At 41.2% G+C, this 22,998-nt stretch overlaps 2 protein-coding genes across 2 annotated transcripts in view; one reads left to right on the plus strand and one right to left on the minus strand.

Annotated features, from left to right (window-relative positions):
- Nucleotides 1-765: 765 nt before the first annotated feature.
- On the minus strand, nucleotides 766-18,454 carry LOC144693980 (stress-associated endoplasmic reticulum protein 1). Its single transcript, XM_078564264.1, has 4 exons — nucleotides 18,303-18,454; nucleotides 13,685-13,801; nucleotides 12,886-12,961; nucleotides 766-1,798 (listed from the first exon to the last, which is right to left on the minus strand). Exons 2-4 carry the CDS (start codon nucleotides 13,766-13,768, stop codon nucleotides 1,758-1,760), a joined length of 201 nt encoding a protein of 66 aa, XP_078420390.1. The 5' UTR covers nucleotides 13,769-13,801; nucleotides 18,303-18,454; the 3' UTR covers nucleotides 766-1,757.
- A 231-nt stretch (nucleotides 18,455-18,685) lies between these two features.
- The window catches only part of eif2a (eukaryotic translation initiation factor 2A), a 45,664-nt gene continuing 41,351 nt past the window's right edge, over nucleotides 18,686-22,998 (plus strand). Inside the window, exon 1 of the mRNA XM_078564265.1 lies at nucleotides 18,686-18,825. Coding sequence (XP_078420391.1) covers nucleotides 18,798-18,825 — 28 coding nt within the window. The 5' untranslated portion in view covers nucleotides 18,686-18,797. The remainder of the gene's footprint in view (nucleotides 18,826-22,998) is intronic.

Genomic DNA, 22,998 nt, shown 5'->3' on the forward strand with positions numbered 1-22,998 from the left:
CAACAGTATTGGCAAGTATAACTTGTGAATCAAGTCATTTTCTCCGTTAGTTGTTAGAAACCTTCTTGGTACCATGTAGAGTTACTGAGACAGCAAGATGGGAGTTAACAGTATTTTTAAAAAAGATTTGTCATTCCATTGGTCCCTCTTCACTCACTGGTGGTTTTACACATCAATCACTGGTTGCCTTCATGCCTCCTTGGTACTTCTTGATTGGAAGCAAATGGGAAGATAAGCCACTTATTTATTAGAGGAGTCCCCATCCGTTCAGTTGATTACTTTTATGAACAGGGCACTTCAGCCAATTGGTGTAAGAGAGGCACAGCCAACACCACCACTGGCGGGAGAATACAAGGGGTTTACACAGGCAATTTACATACGATATATGGCACAAACGGGCCATTTGGCCCAACCAGTCCATGCTGGTGTTGACACTCCACTCGAGCCATTTGCATTACAAATTCTTATCCACATTTTTATAATGAAAACAAATAAATAAGGACTGAATATAATGATATAGAACGAGGATTAAAATACATCCATCTGCCCTGGTTCCATGATCTCTCCTCTCACCCCCGCCCCCCGCCCCACCCCACCCACCGCCCTCTAATCCCAGTTCACCAGAAAACTACTGGTCTCAACTCCCAATGGAAAATCAGTGTGTATGTATGGTCCTTGAAGATAGACATTTATTGCTCTCATCAACTGATCCAAAAAGTCATTTATATTGGAGACCATGAGATTTAAATGAACACATCAGCCGAATCAAGCAAAAATATATTTATTTGGGCAACAAACGCTGCAGCTGCTTACAGTCAAACACAAATCGACTGGACCTGATAAGACAGAGCAGCAACCAAGCAGTCAAGAAATGTGGAGATATCAGCATGCCATGATTTACAACATTATCGGACAGTACGGTGTTGGCAATGGAGAAGCTTTCTTATATTTTGCCCATTTCAGTTACCACTGCGGACACAACTTTGAACGGGCTGCTCCTGCCCCTCAGGAGAAGCTGTCGACTCTTAAGCACGTGGGCGAACGTGTTCAGCACCCAAACTGCCTCAGGTCCTCCTAAAACAGAACCCGCCCCACAACCATTCTCCTCTTCCCTCCCTAAAAAAATTGGAGCAAGTTATTAGATCGATCAGACACAGGCATTTTAAGACATTAGAGATTGATCACCCTTATTTCGACAAAAAAAAACCAAAATCAATTCACGTTCTAAAATCAGAGAAGCATTCCCGCCTAAGTCCTAAAATGGTTGTACATTTTAATATACAAAAGAAGGCACTTTTCCGGAATTATAAATTTAATTTAGAAAGATGCACGTTTTGTATCTCAAATTGGACAGGGAACAGAACCACCTTCTCTACAATTTTAAAGGATTTGTGAAAGAATGGGGGAAAAATCCAAATACACCAAAAGGGTTCTTACCTACATAACCGACTATATATATAATGATAAAGTATTCACATTAAATATGATCTTACAAACTATTTCCCTGATTAAAATACAAAATTAAACTGCTGGATGGCTTCTACTGTATCCTTGCCTTCTCGGGACACACGAAGGAACGGACTAGACTTTTAGCAAACACCATGGAATTAAAAGTTTCTTCAAAAGCAATTACAGAAAGATCAATTCTGTAAAATCCATCGTTTGTAAGACAAAGGAAGTGTTGGAATGGTCGGACTCACAGCTGGAATTAACAGCAAGACACTTAAAAAGGTACAGAGATTTGAATTTTGTCCATTTCACATGCCCATCCGGATACTCTGAATAATCTGGAAGATAGCTGCGGGGAAAAAGGAAAAAAAAGTCAGTTAGTTTAACAATCAAATGAAAAGTGAATTACAAATTTTGGAAGAATTAGGGTCACCACCAAGACTGCTTTTCTATATATATATATATATATATATATATATAAAAGCAGATTTGCGTAAGTGCAGACAGCATCAGCACATAGCTGACTTGAAGGAATCCTAGGGCTGCGAGGGAACGGAATTAATTAGCACTTTTTGAAATGTGAAGGCTGGTGCAGTTTTAGTTTGTGCATTAATCCAATATTTTCACACTTCTGGAATGAACTGCAAATTCGATCTCAACAACCCAAAAAAGGTGCTTCCACTGAAGACACTGCGCATGACCCCAGCTTCAATTAACATTTAGAAAGCTGTTACTGTGCTAGACAATGGTAGGCGGCTGTTCAGGGAGAGGAAATGCATACTGTGGAAGTTAATGGCCATCTGCTGATTTGCTTTACCAAATGGATTTAAAATAGGTTTCTTAGTGTAGGTTGGCAAATCAGATAGCCACGAATTGCAGGATTATCTGGTGGGCTATTGCAAGGTGCACTTCTAGCAAGCTGCAAATGTCAAACATTATTCTGCAGAAGGTACTGGAGAAACAGTGTATAAAATGGACCTGGAACAATGACTCTGCAGATGTTATCACTACCTAGCATATTTGAAAAAATCTGAAGGAATTCATCTTCCATGTCAAACATGTCTACGATCAGTGGCACCCCAACATAATGACATGTTAATTAGTTACTAAAATAATAGTGAAATTAAATACACAGTCTCAGTCCTTTTTCAAAAAAATTGAACCCATGAATACACAACATTTAAAGCAACTCTTTCCCCAAACCTTCTTTGTGGAAAAATGTTAAGATCCCAAAATGTGCCAATCTCTCCTCTGTTGGTGCACCATCCTAATGAGAGCCTTCAGCTAATTACTGGAGGATGAACACGTTGGATATGAAGCTTTCATTATTACAGATCTGTTGACCTTGGACCTGGATTCCACTATTGGATGATCAGACCTGACAAGGCTCCTAAACTGGGAACCAAGGCCAAAAAAAAGGTTGGATTACTTGGGGACATATATATCTGGTACATTAATGGTATCAGCCAGCTGAAGTTTGCTCAAAGCCTTCACTAGGTTGCTGAAAAGCAAGCAGCACTTCAGTGGTGCAGTGTTCACCCAGCATTGGGAAAGTAAACTTTAAAAAAAAGGGCCTCTTTAAAATTGTCCCATTCTATATTGTCTAGTTTCCCATCCCCTACATTCTACAGGGGCAACATGCAGAGGAGCAGGGAACCTTTCAATCTTATTCCAAGCCCAGGGTTTACGCTAATGCCACAGAACTGTGGCATCTGGCGCTGGGATCTATTCAAGATTTGGATTTGCACCCAATTACCACATGTCATCAGGCCATGGAGTAATTAAAAGAGGAAGAAGAGAGCTCCAATTTGATCTACTTGTTTACATCATCCTTCCAGGAACAACAGAGCCCTACAGCCTCCACACTCTTGTACGCCTTCTGGAAGTTTGTTTGAGAGCTGGAATCGGTCTACAGCCTCAGCAAGGGAAATTTATGGTTAGAGGAATGGAAGACAGAAAGAAGGGAGCATGGGCACTCAGCTACATTTCAACACAGCAAGTTCCTGACTCTCGACTCTATGAAGGCAGGTATTCAGAAGAAGCCAGCCTCTTCAATATCCTAACAACTGGAGGAGAGAAGACATGCAGGCAGCAGCGTTTTGGAGTACCTGGAACGATTGGTAACTAGAATGAGTGGGTTGTCTTATGAGGAAAGGTAAGACAGACTGGGTTTGTTTCCACTGGCATTTAGAACAATGAGGGGTGACTTGATTGAATTATATAAGATCCTGAATGGTCTTGACAAGGTGGATGTGGAAAGGATGCCTCCTCTTGTGGAGGAGGCCAGAACTAGGTGGGGGGCACTGTTTTAAAATTAGGACAGACGAGGAGAAATTTTCTCTCAGGGTTGTGCAACTTTGGAACTCTCTGCTTCAGAAGGTGGAGGAGGATGGGGTCATCAAATATTTTTAAGGCAGAGTTAGATTCCTTTGCCTAACAAGAATCTAAGCTTATCGGGAGTAGATGGGAACGTGGAACTTGAAACACAAACAAATCACCCACGTGAATGGTGGAGCAGGCTCGAGGAGCTGAATGGCCTACTTCTGTTCCTATTTCGTATGTTCATAACCTAGAAATGAGCCCACAGCAGTACTGAGTGCATGGGAGCAAGTCTCTGGCCTATTCTTCACCTAGTTAGTGAAGACGACTCTGGGAAGGAAACAAAATAAGGAAATAAATTGAATAAAGCTGTTCTTTGGACACCTTAGATAGCACAGGATAGGTATACTTGAAGTATTTTAATTAAAGTACCTAATGATTGCTCCCTCATACTCAATACTCAAGAAAAAGGCTTATGGATAACGTTTTGGCCCATTCTCCTGCACCCTCCCCCCACCAAAATCTTTACTACATGGAAACAGGAGTAGGCCATTCACCCCCTCGAGCCTGTTCCACCGTTCAAGGAGATAATGGCTGATCTGTATCTCAACTCTATCTACTCACACGGATTCCAATTATTAAGTGAGCTAGCATCTACTGCATTTTGAGAGTTCCACACCTCCACCATCCTTTGAATGCAGAAATGTTTCTGAACTTCTCTCTTGAATAATCAGGCACTGATTTTAAGGTTTTTGTCACTTGGCAGCACAGAACTTGAATATTGCTGGAGAGTGGCATGCTGAAACTTTTTGTTTTGCACTCATCAGGACAAATGCAAGAATGCCAAATTTCAAACGATAACAATTTAATTTGTCCCTTACTTCAAACTCCCCCACCTGCATAATAGTTGCTCTCTAGCTGCCTTGTCAATTCTGTTTAAAATCCTGCAAGCTTTAATCAAATCACCCCTTAACCTCTGTTTTCCAGGGAAAACAAATAGCTTGATGCAATCTCTCAACCTCAACCCTTGGAACCTTGATAACATTCTGATGAACCTTTCCAAGGCCAATGCTATTTGTTGGTTACAAGGGGATCTGTGAAAACGATGGCAGAAAGCTGAGCCTTTACTTGCGAGTTATATAATGTCATATGTATTCAGTTTTTTTAAAAAAGCAAGAAAATACATGGCAGAATTGTTATACTGCACCCTGGGCAGTGTACAAAATTATCAATAAAATAGTATATTTTACTAGGGAAATTGTGACCTGGTACACACAGCAGTGATGTTTGAATAGCATTGTGAAACCTCTGCCAATGGGAATAAATATTACAAATAAAGGAGAATTCCTATCCTGATCACCATGGATTCCACCTCCTATTTTAACAGGTAAAATTTTAAACAGCTTCTTGGTTTGACGAAATTCAGTTTTATTAAAATACTCCCTAACAATAGCACTGACCCTTCCTTCAAGGTCCGCTTCAACAAACTCAACAGCGGTGACACTGGCTAAAAAGATATCTGCACAAATGCTCCCTCAAAGGTGAGGAGACACTGCTAATATAATTAAAAGAAAATATAATTAAACTAAAATGAACTCAATTTACAATATTATTGGTGTTGATGAGACACTATTCCCTTATGCCCAATGGCTTTAGAAGAGTACATGTTCCCTCTCCAAGGATACCCAGACATGGATTAGACAGCAAAAGCGCGGCAGGCAGTTGGGGGCAACAGTACCCCACAGGTCCAGGGCAGACCCATGAGCAAGTCCTACGACTTGCCTGCCAACAACCACCACCACCCACCCCCCCACCCCGCCCCACTCCACTCCACTCATACTGGGCACACAGGCCAGAAGTATTGCTGGAGAAACTATATATTTTTCAATCTCTTTCACAGGACGTGAGCATTTGCCAGCAAGGCCAGGATTAATTGCTAATCCATCACTAATTGCCTGAGTAGGCGTTGCTGAGCCACCTTTTTGAGTGCATCTGGTGCAGGTACACCCACAGTCCTGTTAGGAAGGGCATTCCAGGATCTTGACCCAGCAACAACAGAGGAACACCGATATAGTTCCAAGTCAGAATAGTGTGAGATTTGGAGGGGGATCTTGCAGGCAGTGTTACAAGAAACAGCAAGATGTTGTACAGAGGCACAAAATGTTGGGACTGTTTTTTTTTAAAAAAGAGCAGAAATGCTTCAAAGGGATTAAAAAATATGATGGGTTTTGATAAAAGCAAACGGGGAGAGGCTGGTTCCACTGACATAGGGTCAGAAATCACGTTAAGTGGCAAAAGAAAAACCAGCAGGGAAGATGAGGGTTTTTTTTTAACATAGCAAGTTATGATTTAGAATGTAATGCATGAAAGGACAGTGGAAACACATTTAATAACTTTTCAAAAAGGAAGTTGGATGAAGGGAACACATGAAGGGAATAAAATAACAAAGCTATTGGAAATCAGCAAGGAAGTGAAACTATTCAGACAGTATGACCTCCTGCATAATTCTATGATAAATGTATTCTATGAAACCAGAGTTTGCAGTTAGTGGTGAAGCAAGACCACTTGCTGCTGGCCTCAAATTAAGTCTCACTGAGAGCTCCAGTGATCTCCGACAAGAATTTCACCTCTATTGCCACGCAATGCTACTGTAACTGATCGCAACGTTCTTACTGGGCCTCCGCAGCTTGGAACTGGAGTGACATCATGAGGCTCTCCATGCAACCAATCACATTAAAAGGATTTTCAAGGAGACCCAACCAGGAAACAAAAAACACTAAAATAAAATCACCTAATGTATTCGTTTTTACAGGGAGCAAATTAAAGATTAGGGCATGGGTGAAGGTTCTTAAGTATCTGTGGAGAGAAACAGAGTTAATGTTTCATGTCGATGAAGGGTTCTGATGAAAGGTCATCAACCCGAATCATTAACTCTTTTCCTTTACAGATATGCTTGATCTGCTGAGTGCTTTCAGTATTTTCAGTTTTTATTTCAGATTTCCACCAGCTGCAATATTTTGCTTTTGTATTAACATTCTCAAACTTCAAAAAAAAAATTCAGATGAAAAAATCTCATTAGTCATTCAACAACACTCCACGATCATAAAATTATATTTTCATGGCCACCTCTGTTGTTCAAGTTTTATCAGATCACCATTAAAAATCCAGCGACAACTGATGGAATGAAGTGTTAACTTTTTAAAAAGGGCATTCAAACAGCAAAGTGAAAAGTGGGAAAGTTGAAATTCGCACTCATTTCATGATTTCTGGCTCTGGGAGCAACCACTGGAACTCCCAAGTGAGTGACCAGCCACAACTTCAGCATTTCTACGCAAACCTGGCACGCCCAACATCCTGAAGTTGCAGTCAGTTTCAATGGGACAATGACAGCTCGCCATCAATGCCCTACACCGCCCCCAAACCCTTTGCAAAATCTGGGACATTAAATCAATCTCTCTTTCAGATACTGATCTGATGCTAGTGGGTCCATGCACATAGATCAGTGTTAGCTAAAGCTGGACTAATTGAATTGAAGGCAAATTACTTACCTAGCTAGAAAACTGGTTGAGCAGCACAAGAGAGTAGGGCAGCATGTGACTAGTGGTGTTCCACAAGAATGTGTTGGGGCCTCAACTATTCACCCTATTTAATGAACTTAAATGATGGGGCAGAAATACTCTTATCCAAGTTTGCCAATGTCAAAGGGAGGTGCAATTGTAAACACTGAGGTGGGAATTATAAAATTAGAAATAGATATTAACAGATTGTATGAATGGGCAAAACTGTGGCAAACTGATTTCAATGTAGGCAAATGTGAAGTCATCCATTTTGGATCTAAAATGGTTAGATTAGGGTACTTTCTAAACAGCAAGGCTAGAAACAGGAGAGGTGCAAAGGGACTTGGCAGTCCAGGTAAATAGATTAGAATATCATGCACAGGTGCAAAAAAAAAAATCAGAATGTTTAATGGAATGCTGGGTTTTATATCTGAGGGACTAGAATACAAGGGGATAGGAGTAACACTAGTTATGGTTAGACCACACCTGGAGCACTGTGAGCAGTTCAAGAGGCCACGTTGCAGGAAAGATCGATCAACCTTGGAGGGAGTGCCACGTAGATTGACCAGAACAGTCCCAGGATTCGAAGGGATAAATTACAAACAGAGATTACACAAACTAGGATTATGTTCCCTGGAAGTTAGAAGGTTCAGGGGCAATTTGATCGAAGTTTTCAAGATATATAAGGGGAAAAAAAAGAGAAAAAGTTTCTCCCAATCTACCCTAAGTTTGGGAATATAGAATTGGGTACATTGGGCAGAATTTTACAGCCCAATCGAAGCGGGGGCAAGGCTGGAAAATGTGGCGAGCCCTTCAGAAGTTCACTGGCTTCGGCAAGGCTGGAAAATCCGCTGGCGGGAAGGGCTGTAAAATTCCACCCATTATCTAAAAATGAGATCCCGGGGTTTTTAGGAGCGAGTGAAATTAGGAAACATTAATTTTAAATTGGAATCAGATTAGTCGGTTGATTTTTGTTGTGGGCAAAGTGGAGTATATGGAAATTTGGTCATTGATCAGCCATGATCTACTGAAGGGTGGAACAGGCTCATGGGGTTAAATGTTCTACTTCTGTTCCCATCAGCCTGGTGCCCATTTCTGGGATTTTGCATTTGAGATGATTAGCTGGGGCAATATTTTGCACACCAGTGCCCTAACCTGCTTTTAATGTGGGTTCACTGATTAACAGGCACTGCAGGAAAGAGCAGCCACTACCTTTGTGAAGAAAAACAGATGTACAGAGTCATTTTTCCCAGGAACTCAGAACGAATGAGAGAACGGAGCCATAGCAACTAGGCTTGTCAACATTTACTGTTCTAAAACTGACTGGAGCTTTCCCCCTCCTCAAGGTCACTTTTAGATAAAGCTGGTGGAATTAGGGGTAAAAAAATAAGTCAAGGTGACCCAGCCATATTCCAATTACAAACAGGATTTTGTTTATTTAATATCACATTAATATCTATGTTAATTAGCCATAGAATTAGATCAGCTTGAGTATTTGATATTAGCATGCTATCAGAAAGGCAGTCAAGCAAAAATTAAATATTCCCTCACATGGGGTTGGAATGCTGAAAAGCGATCAAGTGATAAAATCGTAGCGTAGAAAGAGGTTATTTGACCCACTGTGTCCATACTAACTCTTTGTAAAATAAATCCAAGTCTCACTCTATTGCCCATAGTTCAGCAAATTGTTCCTTTTCAAGTAGTTATCCAATTCCCTTTTGAAATTTACTGGTGAATCTGCTCCTACCACTATTTCAGCCAGCGCATTCCAGATCATAAGGTAGAGCTGCATAAACAAAATACTCATCCGTCCGCTGTTTTTTGTGTGTCAGTTATCTTAAATAATTGGTCCAGACCACTCCTGCACACCGTACAGACCTCCTGTCTGAGGAGCAGGATTTTCCAAAGCCTGGTTAACCAGTCCAGTCTTTTATCTAAGGAACAGCATATTTTCTGCTTGGCAAAACAGCGAGAGGGTGCACATCTGATAATCAATGGAGAACAGAACTAAAGACTGTAGGAACGTGGAGAATGCAGGGAACTTCTCACCAAACTTGTCACTGGTAGTTTCTTTTTACAACCCAGGTGAAAATATTTATACTATGGAGGTCTTGATAACAAAATGGCCACGTGTCAAAGTTATAGAACAGCAATGCGCTAAAAGCAAGCAGAAGTGCAGAAGATTCAGCAAAAATCAATGGTTAAAGCAGCTGATTTTATGTAATCCTGGAATGAAAGTTTCCCCCATTAGCAATAATTTTTTTTTTTAAAAAACAAAAATTAAATTAAATCACCACTGGTTCCAACTATGTGTTATGTTAATCAGTCTCCTCTGGGCAGAAAATCACATGCACCAAAACAACCTGCAGTACTGCCAAGAAACAAACAGGCTATATCACATTAACCAAGTATCCTGGTTAAAAAATATAAATGTACTCTGTCCGTCATGCCAATTATTTATTTTCTAATTAAAGTCATCCCAGGTCATGCGGCAATGCAACGTGGCAGAAGCCGGAAGCCAAAATAGAAACAAATACAACATGATAAAAACAATCTTACTTTTCCCAATTAAGTAAGTTGGTTACAAAGAGTTACAGGTTCACAAAGATAAGTTTGGCTGAGGAAGGCAAGTCGGTTCACTTCGCTCATCTTTCCATAAAACCTTACAATTCCAAAACAGCATCCAACTGCCTCTTGAATGACTCTCTACCATCTAGAGCATCTTTACAGATAATAGCCACTGCATGCAAAGAAGTGCTTTCTGGTTAACTTTTAAAAACTTAGAACTTGTAACATATACCTGCTTTCAATGCTGAAGAGTACAAATTTTCGAATCAACCTCCATAGCTTGTTCTGAAGCATAGTTTCAACAAGGGAGAAATATAAATTGGTTTAAGGTGGGTGGGGGGGAAGAGACACATTGAGGGTGTGGTGTGGACTCTTCCCCCCCACCCACCTTAAACCAATTTATATTTCTCCCTTGTTGAAACTATGCTTCAGTTCTGCTGAAGGGCCATGAGGGCTCGAAACGTTGACTGATTTCTTCTCCGCCGATGCTGCCAGACTTGCTGAGTTTTTCCAGGTAATTCTGTTTTTATTTTGTTTTGGATTTCCAGCATCCGCAGTAGCTTTTAGCTTTTTGTTTTTATCCATAGCTTGTTCACCTGATATATGAGAAATCAGCCTCGTTACCCTCTTTGTGCCATTTCCACAGCTTTGATGTTCCTCTTTTAGCTCAGTGACCAGGTCTGAATTCAGTGTTCCAGGAGTAGCCTGACTAGAATGCTATATACCTCACATGAGGGCCTCAGATTTAAAACTCTACTACCCCACCTCAGCTCATCTAGTGCTGAAATCTTCATACAGGGCCTTGGCACCTCTTGACTCGACTATTCCAATGCTCTCCTGGCCGGTCTCCCACCTTGCACTTTTTGCAGAACTGAGCACGTCCAAACCACTGTTACCCATATCCTAACGTGCACCAAGCCCAGTTCACCCATTGATACAATGCTCGCTGACCTACGCTGGCTCAAGGTCCAGCCATGCCTTGATTTTAAAATTCTCATCTTAGCTTACATATCCTTCCTTGGCCTTGCCCCTCACAATTCTAACCTTCTTCAGCCCCACAACTGTCTGGAATTTCTACGCTCCTCCAGTTCTGGCTTCTTGTGCTTGCCCAATTTATGTCGCTCCTCAAATAGTGGTCAAGTCTTCAGCTGTCTAAGTGCTAAGCTCTGGAATTCTGTCAAACATTCCCCACTCTCCAACTCTTCAGGACACTCATTAAAACCTTCCTCTAAGAAAATGTTTGGTCACCTATCCTAATGTCTCATGTGTCTTGGTCAAATTTTGGTTGATTGGTAGAGGCGTTGCCATGGAGAAGTCCACTTGCCAACCAATAAGCACCCTATTCACATATAGTGTAAGTTGTTGTTTTCCCCTCATTAGTATTCTTGTGAAGTGCCCTATGAGTGCAAGAAGAAAAGCTTCAACATGGCTCTTTTTTCAGCAATACTAAAAAGGTGTTATATAAATGTAAGTATTTGCTGTAGATTTGGCCATATGCTCAGCATTCTGTTGGTTTTGCAATTGCTGTTCCTCAATGACTGGATATGGTCAATCTCATATCTCTGATCTCTTCTAGTCTCTTAACTGTTCACCACCATTCATTAATTATAGTTCCTACTTTTCTTCCAATGTACAAGACCTTTGATTTCTTCCTACCTGCTTACACATATTGTCTAGGTTCTTCTGTAATTTCTCAAATGCTCCAATTTCTACTTCCCCACCTCGTCCTCCCAAATTTAGTATATATTTCAAGAATTTGATTTACTGAGAGTAATATTTTAATCCAGGTCACTTAAATAGGTAAACAATAAGATGAATGAAGGTCCAAAACTAGAGAGGGTCATAAATACAAGACAGACACTAATAATAGCAATAAGGAATTGAAGAGAAACTTCTTAACCAGAGAATGATGAGAACGTGCAACTTGCTACCACAGAGTAAGAAGCAAATAACAGATGCATTTAAAAGGGAAGTTAGAAGAGTACACGTCAGAGAAAGGAATAGAAAGTTATTCGGGTAGAATTAGATGGAGAGCGGAAGGAAGCTCACGTGCAGCAAAAAGACCAGGACAGACCAGTTGAGTTGAATGGCCTCTTTCTGTGCTGAAAAATTTAATGCAAGTGCCCCAGCACCAACCCCTGACCTCTCCGTTCAATGCTCTCTCTGAGCATTGTCCCCTGGCCAAATTGTTGCAGAACAACACTAACACTGGCATCTACTTAAAAAGTGTGGATGACTGCTCACATATGTCCAATTCACAAAAATAGGATAATCTAACATGGGGCTGTTAGTACCCTGTTAGCTACTCCCAATGAGTAAAGCGACGGAAGGTGTCATCAACAGTCAAGCAGCTCAACAATGCTGCATTCGAGTTCCACCAGAACCACTCAACTCCAGAACTTGTATCATCTGGATGGAAGCTGTGACAAGAGCTGCGTGCCAGAGGAGAGGCGAGAATACCTGCCTCCAATATCAAGGCAGCTTTTGATTAAGCAGTCCCAGGGAAACTCAGGTCAATGGAAGCAAGGGGTCTGGGTGGCAAAAAAAAAAGTTCACCAGAGGGGCCAGGAAACAGCAGTCAACCAAAATAATGACCAAGATGCTCCAAAAACCCTTAAGCAGGAGGGTGGAAAGAAATGAAATAAAACTCAAACTGAAAGATGACACAAGACTTCCAGAAAAAAATTTGACAGTCAGCTAAATCGACAGAAATGAACTCTACTTTCCACTGAAGTTTGTCAATTTTTGATTCAAAACAGGCTGCCTGAAAACAAACCCATCGCCTATAAAACATTAAACATAATAGCCAAGACAAACAAGATCACCCATGAACACAATTTCACTGGCTATTTTAATCTGGCTCATCTACTCTTCTTCTATTTGAAGGTTTTTAGCAGTTTTAACCAGATTTAATTCACAAATAAGCAAAGTTTCACAGTTTAAATGTTAATTTAAACATCAGATGAGGTTTACAAAGTAAAAAAAAAATTACCTGATCCACAAACGACAAAAATGAAAAGTGCCAAGAGCCAGGGACCGACCGATGATTTTTCATCTGGTGTTGTTTTCTGTAATGACAAACACTTCACTAATTATTTCACAAAAGAAATTATTTCACAAAAGGAATATGTACCAATTGAAGTAAAATGGAGACTGGATAAGCTTGCAATGACAGATTCTCCTGAACAACCAGACAGGTTAAGTTACAAAACACAATACTACTAACTCTGAAATGCACAGATTAGCTTAATAAAAAAGGACAATTCAACCCAGTATTTCGACTGATTTCAAGATGATAATAGATAAAAATACAACTTCACAATCAGTTCATAGTTGTACCATTTTGGAAGGCATCATCAGGTTTTCCAGTACTGCCTGAAACTTCCAATGCCGCAGTAAATCCCCATAGACATGGTTTGGAAGGGGAAAGAAATTAGACTTAAAGCCTCAATTATAAGTTGTACAGTCTAATTATTGAACCACTTTGGAGGGGTAAATTTAATTGAGGCTTCTTTACACAGAATCTCTCAGTGCAGAAGAGGCCCTTCGGCCCATCGAGTCTGCACTGACGTGTGCGAAACACCTCACCTGGCCTATCTACCTAATCCCATTTACCATGGGGAAGATTAGGTAGGTAGGTCAGCTGTTTCTCACGTGTCGGTGCAGACTCGATGTAATTTTGTAATTAACCATAAATCATGCAATTCCACAGAACAAAAGGACAGATGTACACGAGTGATTTAAGCTCAACTTTATGGCACATTTGGCGAGAGACTTAAACAAAAACTTACCGAACTTTTCGGAACATTCCCTCGCTGTGTGATGTTTTTACTGTGTTTCTCATTTGCCATCCGGATCCTCTGTTTGGCCACCATTGTTTTGCTGGGCCAAAATGCCACACAAACTGACTAAAATACAGCAAAGAAGTGAATTAATTCCAATTTCAAACGAAAGGAAATGTGTTTTAATTAACATTTGTAGTCATTTGTACTTGCAATAAAAGCTCAAAATGTATTCAAAAAGGGAAATGGCAATCTCAAAAGACTGTCACTAATCTATTTAAAGTTTACTTTCATTCTGTTCCTTTCTTGGATTTCCCCCTCATCATTCTGAGCAGTTCCAAGACTTTACCAAAAGGCTGCTCTGAAATACATAAATAACGAAATGCCCGAGGATGGTCTAATTTTTCCCCCCTCTTCCCTCAGGAAAAGTGGCTGACTTTTTACTTATCGTCTTTCTGTGCAGTGGTAGCCGAGTCCGGTAGCTACGCATAGACAACCAAGTCTAATCCCACACCCCATTAACGTGGTATGAAAAATTGTGGTGAGAGGAGAGGGAGTGCGGTACTCCACCAGACTACATTGACCTCCCTTCCTCGAATGGAACCTCATGTCCTTACTCCCTCGGAGTTCATATTCTTCATACTGAATTAGCCCAGTCGCTACAAAAGTTTGCATATTTTACTCAAATCTACTACACAGGGGTAGTCAGATAAGCTGCTGTTTTTTAATGTGCAGATCATTTAGTGTTTATGGAGATCAAAGATGGCACTGTCAAAACTCAGCCTGGAAATGACGAGGCAGCCAGTAAGGTTGGGAAGCAGCAAGGGGGAGGCAAATATGAGGCAATTACCCAGAACAATTACCAATGAACAAGTTACTCAAATAACCCAATCATTAATAAACAAGACCGCATTTCCTCCATTTTGTAGGGCTGGCCTTGTATAGTTTCACTTCTACCTACCCAAACATAAAGACAACTTGCATTTATATAGCAACTTTAACATAGAAAAAAGCCTCAAGGTGGTTCAATAAAAGGCATAAATTAGACAAAAATGGATACCGAGACAAAGAAGGATGTACTAGTAAGATGAGCAAAGTTTGATCCAAATAGTAAGAAATAAAAAATTCAAGGTTTAGGGAGGGAATTCCACAGAGTGGGCCCCAAACAGCTGATGGCATGGCCACCAATTCAGGGGCATGAAGAGGGTGCATATAAGACCAGAGGCAGTTAAGGAGAGTAGGCCTATAGAAGGCTGAGATAGGGTGGGGCAACACCATGAAGGGATTTAAACACAAGAATGAAAATATAAAATGGGAGGCGAGGGGAACCAGGTGCCAACACAGGTCACCAAGAACAGGGATGATGGGTGAGCCAGACTGATACAGCATAGGGAGAGTTTTGGGTGAAGTGAAGATTGCAGGCACAGCAAGGACCTGGCCAGGATAGCTATAAAGCAGTCAAACCGGAACATGACAAAGGCACGTATGAGGGTTTCAACGGCAATGTAACATATATGGGCAAAAGCTCAGCTAAAAGTCAAATAGGATAGAGATTGCACTAGAGCTGTTTCAGCCTGAGACTATGACCAGAGAGGGGTGAGGTGGTGGGGAAGATACAGAGCTTATTGGGGGAGAACTTCAGTCTTTCCACGTTTTAACTGGAGGAAATTGCAGCTCATCCAAGACAAAACAGTCTGATAACAATGGTAATGGAGGCCGCAAGAGTAGAAGAAATTGGTGTCACTAGTGTAGTTGTAGAAAGTGGACCTGTGTCTGCAGATTATGTCACCTAGGGTCAGCATGCAGCTACGGATTCATGGGAGACTCGAGGTAACAAAGATGGGTGGAAAGAGAAGCCATTGCTAGAGAGTCATTTGATCGGACATACGAGAGTGAAACTAAGTGGATAATTTCCACTGAGCTGGACAATGAAAGAAGAGAGCTGAAGGAAGATGGTGTGGCCGACCATGTCAAAGGCTGCAGAGAGGTCAAAGAGGGATAATGCTGCACCCACAAGGGGTGTAACTTATATCTTTGGTTAGGGCTGTTTCAGTGTTGTGACAAGGTTAGAGACCTGATTTGATAAAAAAAGAGTTTATCCACCCTCACATACAGCTGTTGCATAAAACAACATGTTACATACCAATTCGTAGCTTTTTAATATTAAAGTCAATTTTTATTTTGAAGCAGGTAACATTCTCTATTTACTCATTCCTTATTTTAAAGTCATTCACGGGCAGAAAAACAGTCATTCAATAACAGCTCTTACATACAAACTGAAAAAAAGCAGAAATTAAACTTTGAAGCTATGATCTTTATAGATGAAGGTGGCACATTTCAATGGAAGCAAGTCAAATGAGCTAAGCTGATTGATCCAATTCCACATGGCAAATTCCCACCTTTAAACAATTTCTTTTTGGGCATAAGAATATGGGAGAAGATGTACAAAGCAGATTCCAAATGGAGGACAGGCACTGGTTCTCCAGGTTTCACCCTCCCCCTTCCAAGCAGCTGATTATATAGTACCACTTGCATTCAGGAATAGTTCGTCTATACATCGCTTGGTGGGGAATGATGTGTAGAGACTTGAAGTGGGAAAGGAGTTCATTTGAAAAAAAAAATAAAATAAAATCAGCTGGCTTTCACTTCGTTCACTGCTCCTCCAAAAAGGAATTACCAGATATGTGTTTCCTCTTCTGGGGAAGCATGTTATTATGCTAGAAGGTTCACAGAAGTGGCAACCACGTGGACACAACACATGACCATCTTGGCTCTGTCAATAAATCATTGCACAATTACAACTGACAACTACCAATATCCAACTGTGTACAATACTCCATGTGGGACGAAAATTCAAATTCACACCTAGAAAAAGAGGAACTACTGTCATAACCTAACCAGGAAAAAAGGAAATAAACAGGCTTGGCTAAATCAGAAGGATTTTTAGCTCAGAGGCAGAAGGTTTAGACTCCAGGGTCTGCGTACTTCAATACATTATTGAATGTTGCATCAAAGTTTCAACCCTTGACGTAACACATTAAACCAAAGCACCATCTGTGGTGTGGCATTCAAATGTTTAAAGGTCCCACGGCACTCTTCAAAGGGTCTTCAAGTGCCCTGGACAACATTCCAACTAATACCCTCAAATAACATTAACTGGTTATTGATCAGCTTGTCATTTGTTGGATTTTGCTGTTGCCAAATCCCACTTGCTCACATTACAAGAGTAACTGCCCAACATAATCACATTCTACCTGAAACGTTTCTCAAAGTCAGAAGGCACCACACAAATACGAATTATTCCATTTACTCCGACATGCCACATGCACAAGAATACAGAATACACACGAATCAGCACAACCCTATCCTCAGCACTCCAAGGTACAGGAAAATCCCAAAAACATTACAAAACGCAAGTAACGCAAAACAAAATGAAAACTTAAAAAAGGACGAACACATTGATCTCTAACCACAAGCATGCTGTTAATCAACAATAACTGATATTAAGTAGTAATCACAAGTCTGGTCAACTAATTCCACTATTGTACAAATAATTCTAACATCACAGCAACACATCTAATTAAAGGAAGGGTGGGCAATCGTTAAGGCATTGTTTTAAAACTATAAATCTACCAAGTTTTTTTTTAAGAAGTCAACATATTTTATGAGGCAGGCTGAGTGGCATGCTCACTTGTGCCTTCAGCAGCAGCTGTTAGACCAGGGGCTTAACAGAACAGGGAGAGGGGAGGGTGAAAGGGGAAAAACTAATTCAAATGAAAGACAGTTCCAGTTATGCACAATAGTCTCACCCGGGTTTCCATTGATTATTTACACAGCCTGAGCCCCTCACCCTGGTCGCTATTGATTATTCAGACAGTCTGAGCCCCTCAGCCTGGTCGCTATTATTTAGACAGTCTGAGCCCCTCAGCCTGGTCGCTATTGATTATTGAGACAGTCTGAGCCCCTCAGCCTGATCGATATTGATTATTCAGACAGTCTGAGCCCCTTCAGCCTGATCGATATTGATTATTTAGACAGTCTGAGCCCCTCAGCCTGGTCGATATTGATTATTTAGACAGTCTGAGCCCCTCAGCCTGGTCGATATTGATTATTTAGACAGTCTGAGCCCCTCAGCCTGATCGATATTGATTATTTAGACAGTCTGAGCCCCTCAGCCTGGTCGATATTGATTATTTAGACAGTCTGAGCCCCTCAGCCTGGTCGATATTGATTATTTAGACAGTCTCAGCCCCTCAGCCTGGTCGCTATTGATTATTTAGACAGTCTGAACCCCTTCAGCCTGATCGATATTGATTATTCAGACAGTCTGAGCCCCTTCAGCCTGATCGATATTGATTATTCAGACAGTCTGAGCCCCTCAGCCTGGTCGATATTGATTATTTAGACAGTCTGAGCCCCTCAGCCTGGTCGATATTGATTATTTAGACAGTCTCAGCCCCTCAACCTGGTCGATATTGATTATTTAGACAGTCTGAGCCCCTCAGCCTGGTCGATATTGATTATTTAGACAGTCTGAGCCCCTCAACCTGGTCGATATTGATTATTTAGACAGTCTGAGCCCCTCAGCCTGGTCGATATTGATTATTTAGACAGTCGAGACCCTCACCTTGGTCAATGCTGCTGTCGCCACCCGGAGATCGAGGAGACTAAAAGCAGTGACCCGCCGGAACCGGAAATATATACCTCACCCTCCGCCTGGACAACATAGTCCCTTCCCATCTCGCTCAACAACTCGCGCACACAATCCCATTTTAAAAACAACTTTGATTTATCTTGGACGGAATAGTTTGAATAACAATCTGTCTTGAGTTGACCCAAGTTGCCGTCCCGTATTAAACTTAACCTGGAAATCGGAAGAGGCGGAGCTGAGAAGCCGCTCGAGCTACGTGTAGTTCAGGCGCGGGGGGAGGGGGGCGGGGCGTGACCTCTGAACCCGGAGGAGGCGGGGCGAGGGGAAACGGGATGGGACAAGGGGGCGGGGCGAGCTGTGGGGAGGCGTGGCGACACCTCTGAACCCAGCGGGGCGGGGAGAAATGGTGAGGGTCGCGACCTTTGCACCCCGCGGAGGGGGCGGGGCGAATGAAGGGACTTCCGGTTGAAAATGGCGCACTCCACGCCGTTGTTGGCAGGTTGGTAATTTCAATCACTGCGGGTTTATTTTAAATGGAGTGACCCGGCCTCTGCTTTTTACAGATATATACTTAAACTGTTCGTACGCTGTTGATGCCGGAGGGGTGGGTGAAAATAAAATCTCTGTTTCAATTAAGCATTTACAGACATTTTTATACACATCAATATTTGGGGGAAGGGGGCTGCAGAGTGGCAGCAAGCACTGGGATTGAATCTTGACTGAGAGGCCCAGGGACTGGCTCCATCCATGATCACAGGGTGGTCACTGTTGGCAGGTGGAGGAACATCGTGGCGGTGATTGAAACGTATAAAATTCTTACAGGGCTCGACAGGGTAGATGGAGGAAGGATGTTTCTCTTGGCTTGGGGATGCCTAGACCCAGGGCACACAGTCTCAGAGTAACTGGTAGGCTATTTAGGACTGAGATGAGGAGGAATTTCTTCACTGAGGGCGGTGAATCTTTGGCACTCTCTACCCCAGAGGGCTTTTTGGAGGGTCAACGATTGAGTAGGTTCAAGGCAGAGATCGATAGATTTCTAGATGTTAAAGATATCAAGGGTTATCAGGACAGTGCAGGAAAATGGCATTGAGGTTGGAGATCAGTCATGATTTAATTGAATGGTGGAGCAGGCTCGAGGGCTCGAATGGCCTACTCCTATTTTCCTTGATTGACATTAGTGAGGATGGGGGACATCACATTTGGAGGCCTAAAGTTTGGATGGAGGTTTGCCTTATTTCGGGAGATGGGATGAGAAATAAGCTGCTGATGTTTGCAAAGTTGAAAATAAAGCAGACAATCAGAAGGATTGTGAAATAATACAACAATGCGGTTGACTCTTAAATGCCTTCTAAACATGGGCAATTAGGGATGGGCAATAAATGCTGGCCTAGACAGCGATGCCCACATCCCAAGAATGAATACATGAAAAACAAAGGAAAAGAAATGCTGGAAATACTCAGCAGATCATTCTGCATCTGCAAAGGGAGGTAGACAGTTATTGTTTCAAGTCATCAGCCTTTCAGCTGAAAGAGGAATTGTGTCTTGGGTTCATTTTTTTTCCTGTTTGTTTCTGATGAGAGTGAATTGCAATATTTTAATTCTTTCAGATCACCAGACAGAATAGTAGATAAATGAGGCTTTGGGTTCTTGTTTACATTTTAATAATGCCTGAGCAAGTCAGTCCTAAATTGAATAAGCGTCAATCCCAATTGATAGGTGAGCCCTGCAAAACTGTTTGTTCAGAATACATTAAACTTTGAAAATTGGAGTAAACTGCAGAGGGCGTACAGAGTACATGCACTGAGGCAAGATGCAGTGTAACCCAGAAATAAATAGATGTTCCTGATCTATATTTAGCACACAGATGACAATGGCAGGTCTACACTGACTGTGGTGAAAAGCATTTGGGCCATCACAGTCTGACTCTGGAACTTAACTCTCGTCACCCTGCTACTTCTCACCCACTTTTAAATACTGCTTAAAATCTGCCTTTATGCTTCGGATCATCTCTTGGAATTCCTCTAATACTTATTTATTCCTTCCATATGAGGTTCCTTGGGCTGTTTATGCTATGTAAGTGTGAGTTGTTACCTTTGTCAAAATAGCTTAGTGTAGGCTTCCTTGTTCTTTGGGACATAGTTCTTTTTACCTTAGGCACATGGAGAAAAGGCTTCCTGACTCCCAAGCTAATAAATCACAATATTAATTACTTTTCAAAAATGGGTGTAAAACATTTAGAGTGGTGTGATTTACATCCAAAGTAGTTAAGCCATGAATGTTACAGATGTATTTGGAGGAAGTGACAATTGTAATTGTTTATAAGATAACATTTTGTGCATTACTTTCTTTAAAGAAAACAAAAGGTTTGTAGAAATGTGATTTGTTGTACATCTTAAGTTTCAAAATACTTTGCACGCAATGAATTATTTTCTGATGATTACATCAAAAAAAAAGAAAAAAATTACACTATCCAAATAAAGGGATATTTTACATCTATTTTTAAGGAGGCAAATTATCCAGAAGTAGTTTACAGTCATGTACTATTTATTCTGGTGAAGGGGCTGCATAGATGTTAACTGCTTCTGTGGAACACTTGAACCCATAGTTAAACAGTAGCTGTGCTCAATCTGTGCAGAAGTTTCAAGCATTTGACCAGTCCAAGTTTCTTTGACCCATTATAATTCTTTTGTAGGAGAAAGCTGTATTTTGGGGAAAAAAAGCACATGTCCCCATGGTGTATAGGAGACAAAAATAGTGTCCTCTGCAAAGATCTGCATGTCCTAGATGCAACATGATTGATATTGAGCAACATTAGAGAGAATTCTTTATACTCTTGAGATAGGAAGCTCACAATACTGCTCCTTTAAAACAGAAAATTAAGTTTAACAACTTTTTTGTTTGTCTCTGTTGACTATTTTTATTCATTGGGTGTTTGCAGATGACCTCATTAATAGAAACTGAGTGGTAGGAACTGACACGGTTAGACAATTCAGTGACTCTCAGCGAATTACTTCATTGTTACTGAAAGTAATCCAGGTTCTGTTCACTATTGCACTTCGTGACTTCTTCAAGTCGGTTCTTCCAATGATGTACTGAATAAGCAAAAATGAAACAGCAAAAGTAGATTTGACTATTCCAAAGCTCTCCTAGCCAACCTGTCATTTTTCACCCTCTGTGAATTTGAGCTTGTCCAAAATTCCGCTGCCCATATCCTAACTCACACAAAGTCCCATTTATCCAATACCGCTGTAGGCACTCACCTTTCGGTTTGACAACAACTCTCATACTTGTTTCCGAATCTCTCCATGGCCTTGCCTCTCTTTTCTCTTTTAAGACACTCCTTAAAACCTACTTCTTTGACCAAACGTTTGGCCACTTACCCAATTCAATGTCAAATTTTGTTTAACAATCATTCCTGCAAAGCACCTTGGGACATTTTACTACATTATAGGCACAATATAAATACAAGTTGCTATTGAAAAGACACTCAAGTTTCACCACAATTCTTTGTTTTTTTTTTAACAATGAAGATGTTATTTAAAACAATGTAGTGGATGTTGGAAATGCAGTGGATACAATGTACATTGAGTTTCAGAATGCCTTTATGAAGTTACCACACAGGACCTTTGGAGAGAATTAGGAGTAGAGTAGCAAAGTGGATTAAAAACTGTTTAGAAGGGAAAAATGGTGGGTTAGAATTAAGGTCGATTTCTCAAAGTAGTTGGAAATGAGTAGCTGTGTCCTTGGTTGTGATTGCACTATAGTGTGTAACCAGCCATTCAGAGGTTTTATCATACACTGTATTCCTAAAGTATGAGCGGCTTACTCTACATTCATCTCAAACTGTTTTTTCCCTAATCTATACGGTTTCTGTTTCCAATTTCACTTTTCTCCTTTCCAGAGGGCACAAACCCATTGTGGAGTATCTTTCCATGGATGTTGGTAGCCCTGAAATATGTAACCCAAGTTTCTGATAGTTATGCAATAGCCTAGAGAGTGAGCCTTTAGGGGGCATTATAAGTCATTAGGTTGTTTCCTGGAAGGAGTGGATTGTCCTATGAGGAGCAATTGAGGAGAATGGGCCTATATTCTGTGGACTTCAGAAGAATGAGAGGTGACCTCATTGAAATGTATGACATTCTTAGAGGGCTGGACAATCAGAGGCTGCTTTCTCTGGCTGGACCATCTAGAAGTACAGGTTAGAGTCACAGGATAAAGGGTCAGCAATTTAAGATTGAGATGAGGAGAAATTTCTTCATTCACAGGGTTGTGAATCTTTGGAATTCACTATTCCAGAGGGCTGTGGATGCTCAGTGGTGAGTATGTTGAGATTGATAGATTCTTGGACACGAAGGGAATCAAAAGATATGGGGTTAGGGCAGAAGTGTAGAGTTGAGGTAGATGACCAGCCATGGTCTTATTGATTGGTGGAGCAGGCTTGAGGGGCCGCATGGTCCACTCTTGCCCTTGTTTAGTTGTGAGATTACTTTATTTGAAAAGGCCTATTTTACGCGTAAAAGCTCTCAGATGTCATTGGAGAAATTCTCATTTTATCTCCTTTGCACATTTCCCTAGAGGTCCAGCATTTTAGGTTGATGTTTGAGGAGAGCCGCTTAGTGAGAGATTCCACTGAACAGATCTTGGAGCAGGGGGAAGAAGGAGGCAACATTCT

This window comes from Cetorhinus maximus, chromosome 19, assembly GCF_964194155.1.
Source record: "Cetorhinus maximus chromosome 19, sCetMax3.hap1.1, whole genome shotgun sequence".
Lineage (NCBI taxonomy): Eukaryota > Metazoa > Chordata > Chondrichthyes > Lamniformes > Cetorhinidae > Cetorhinus > Cetorhinus maximus.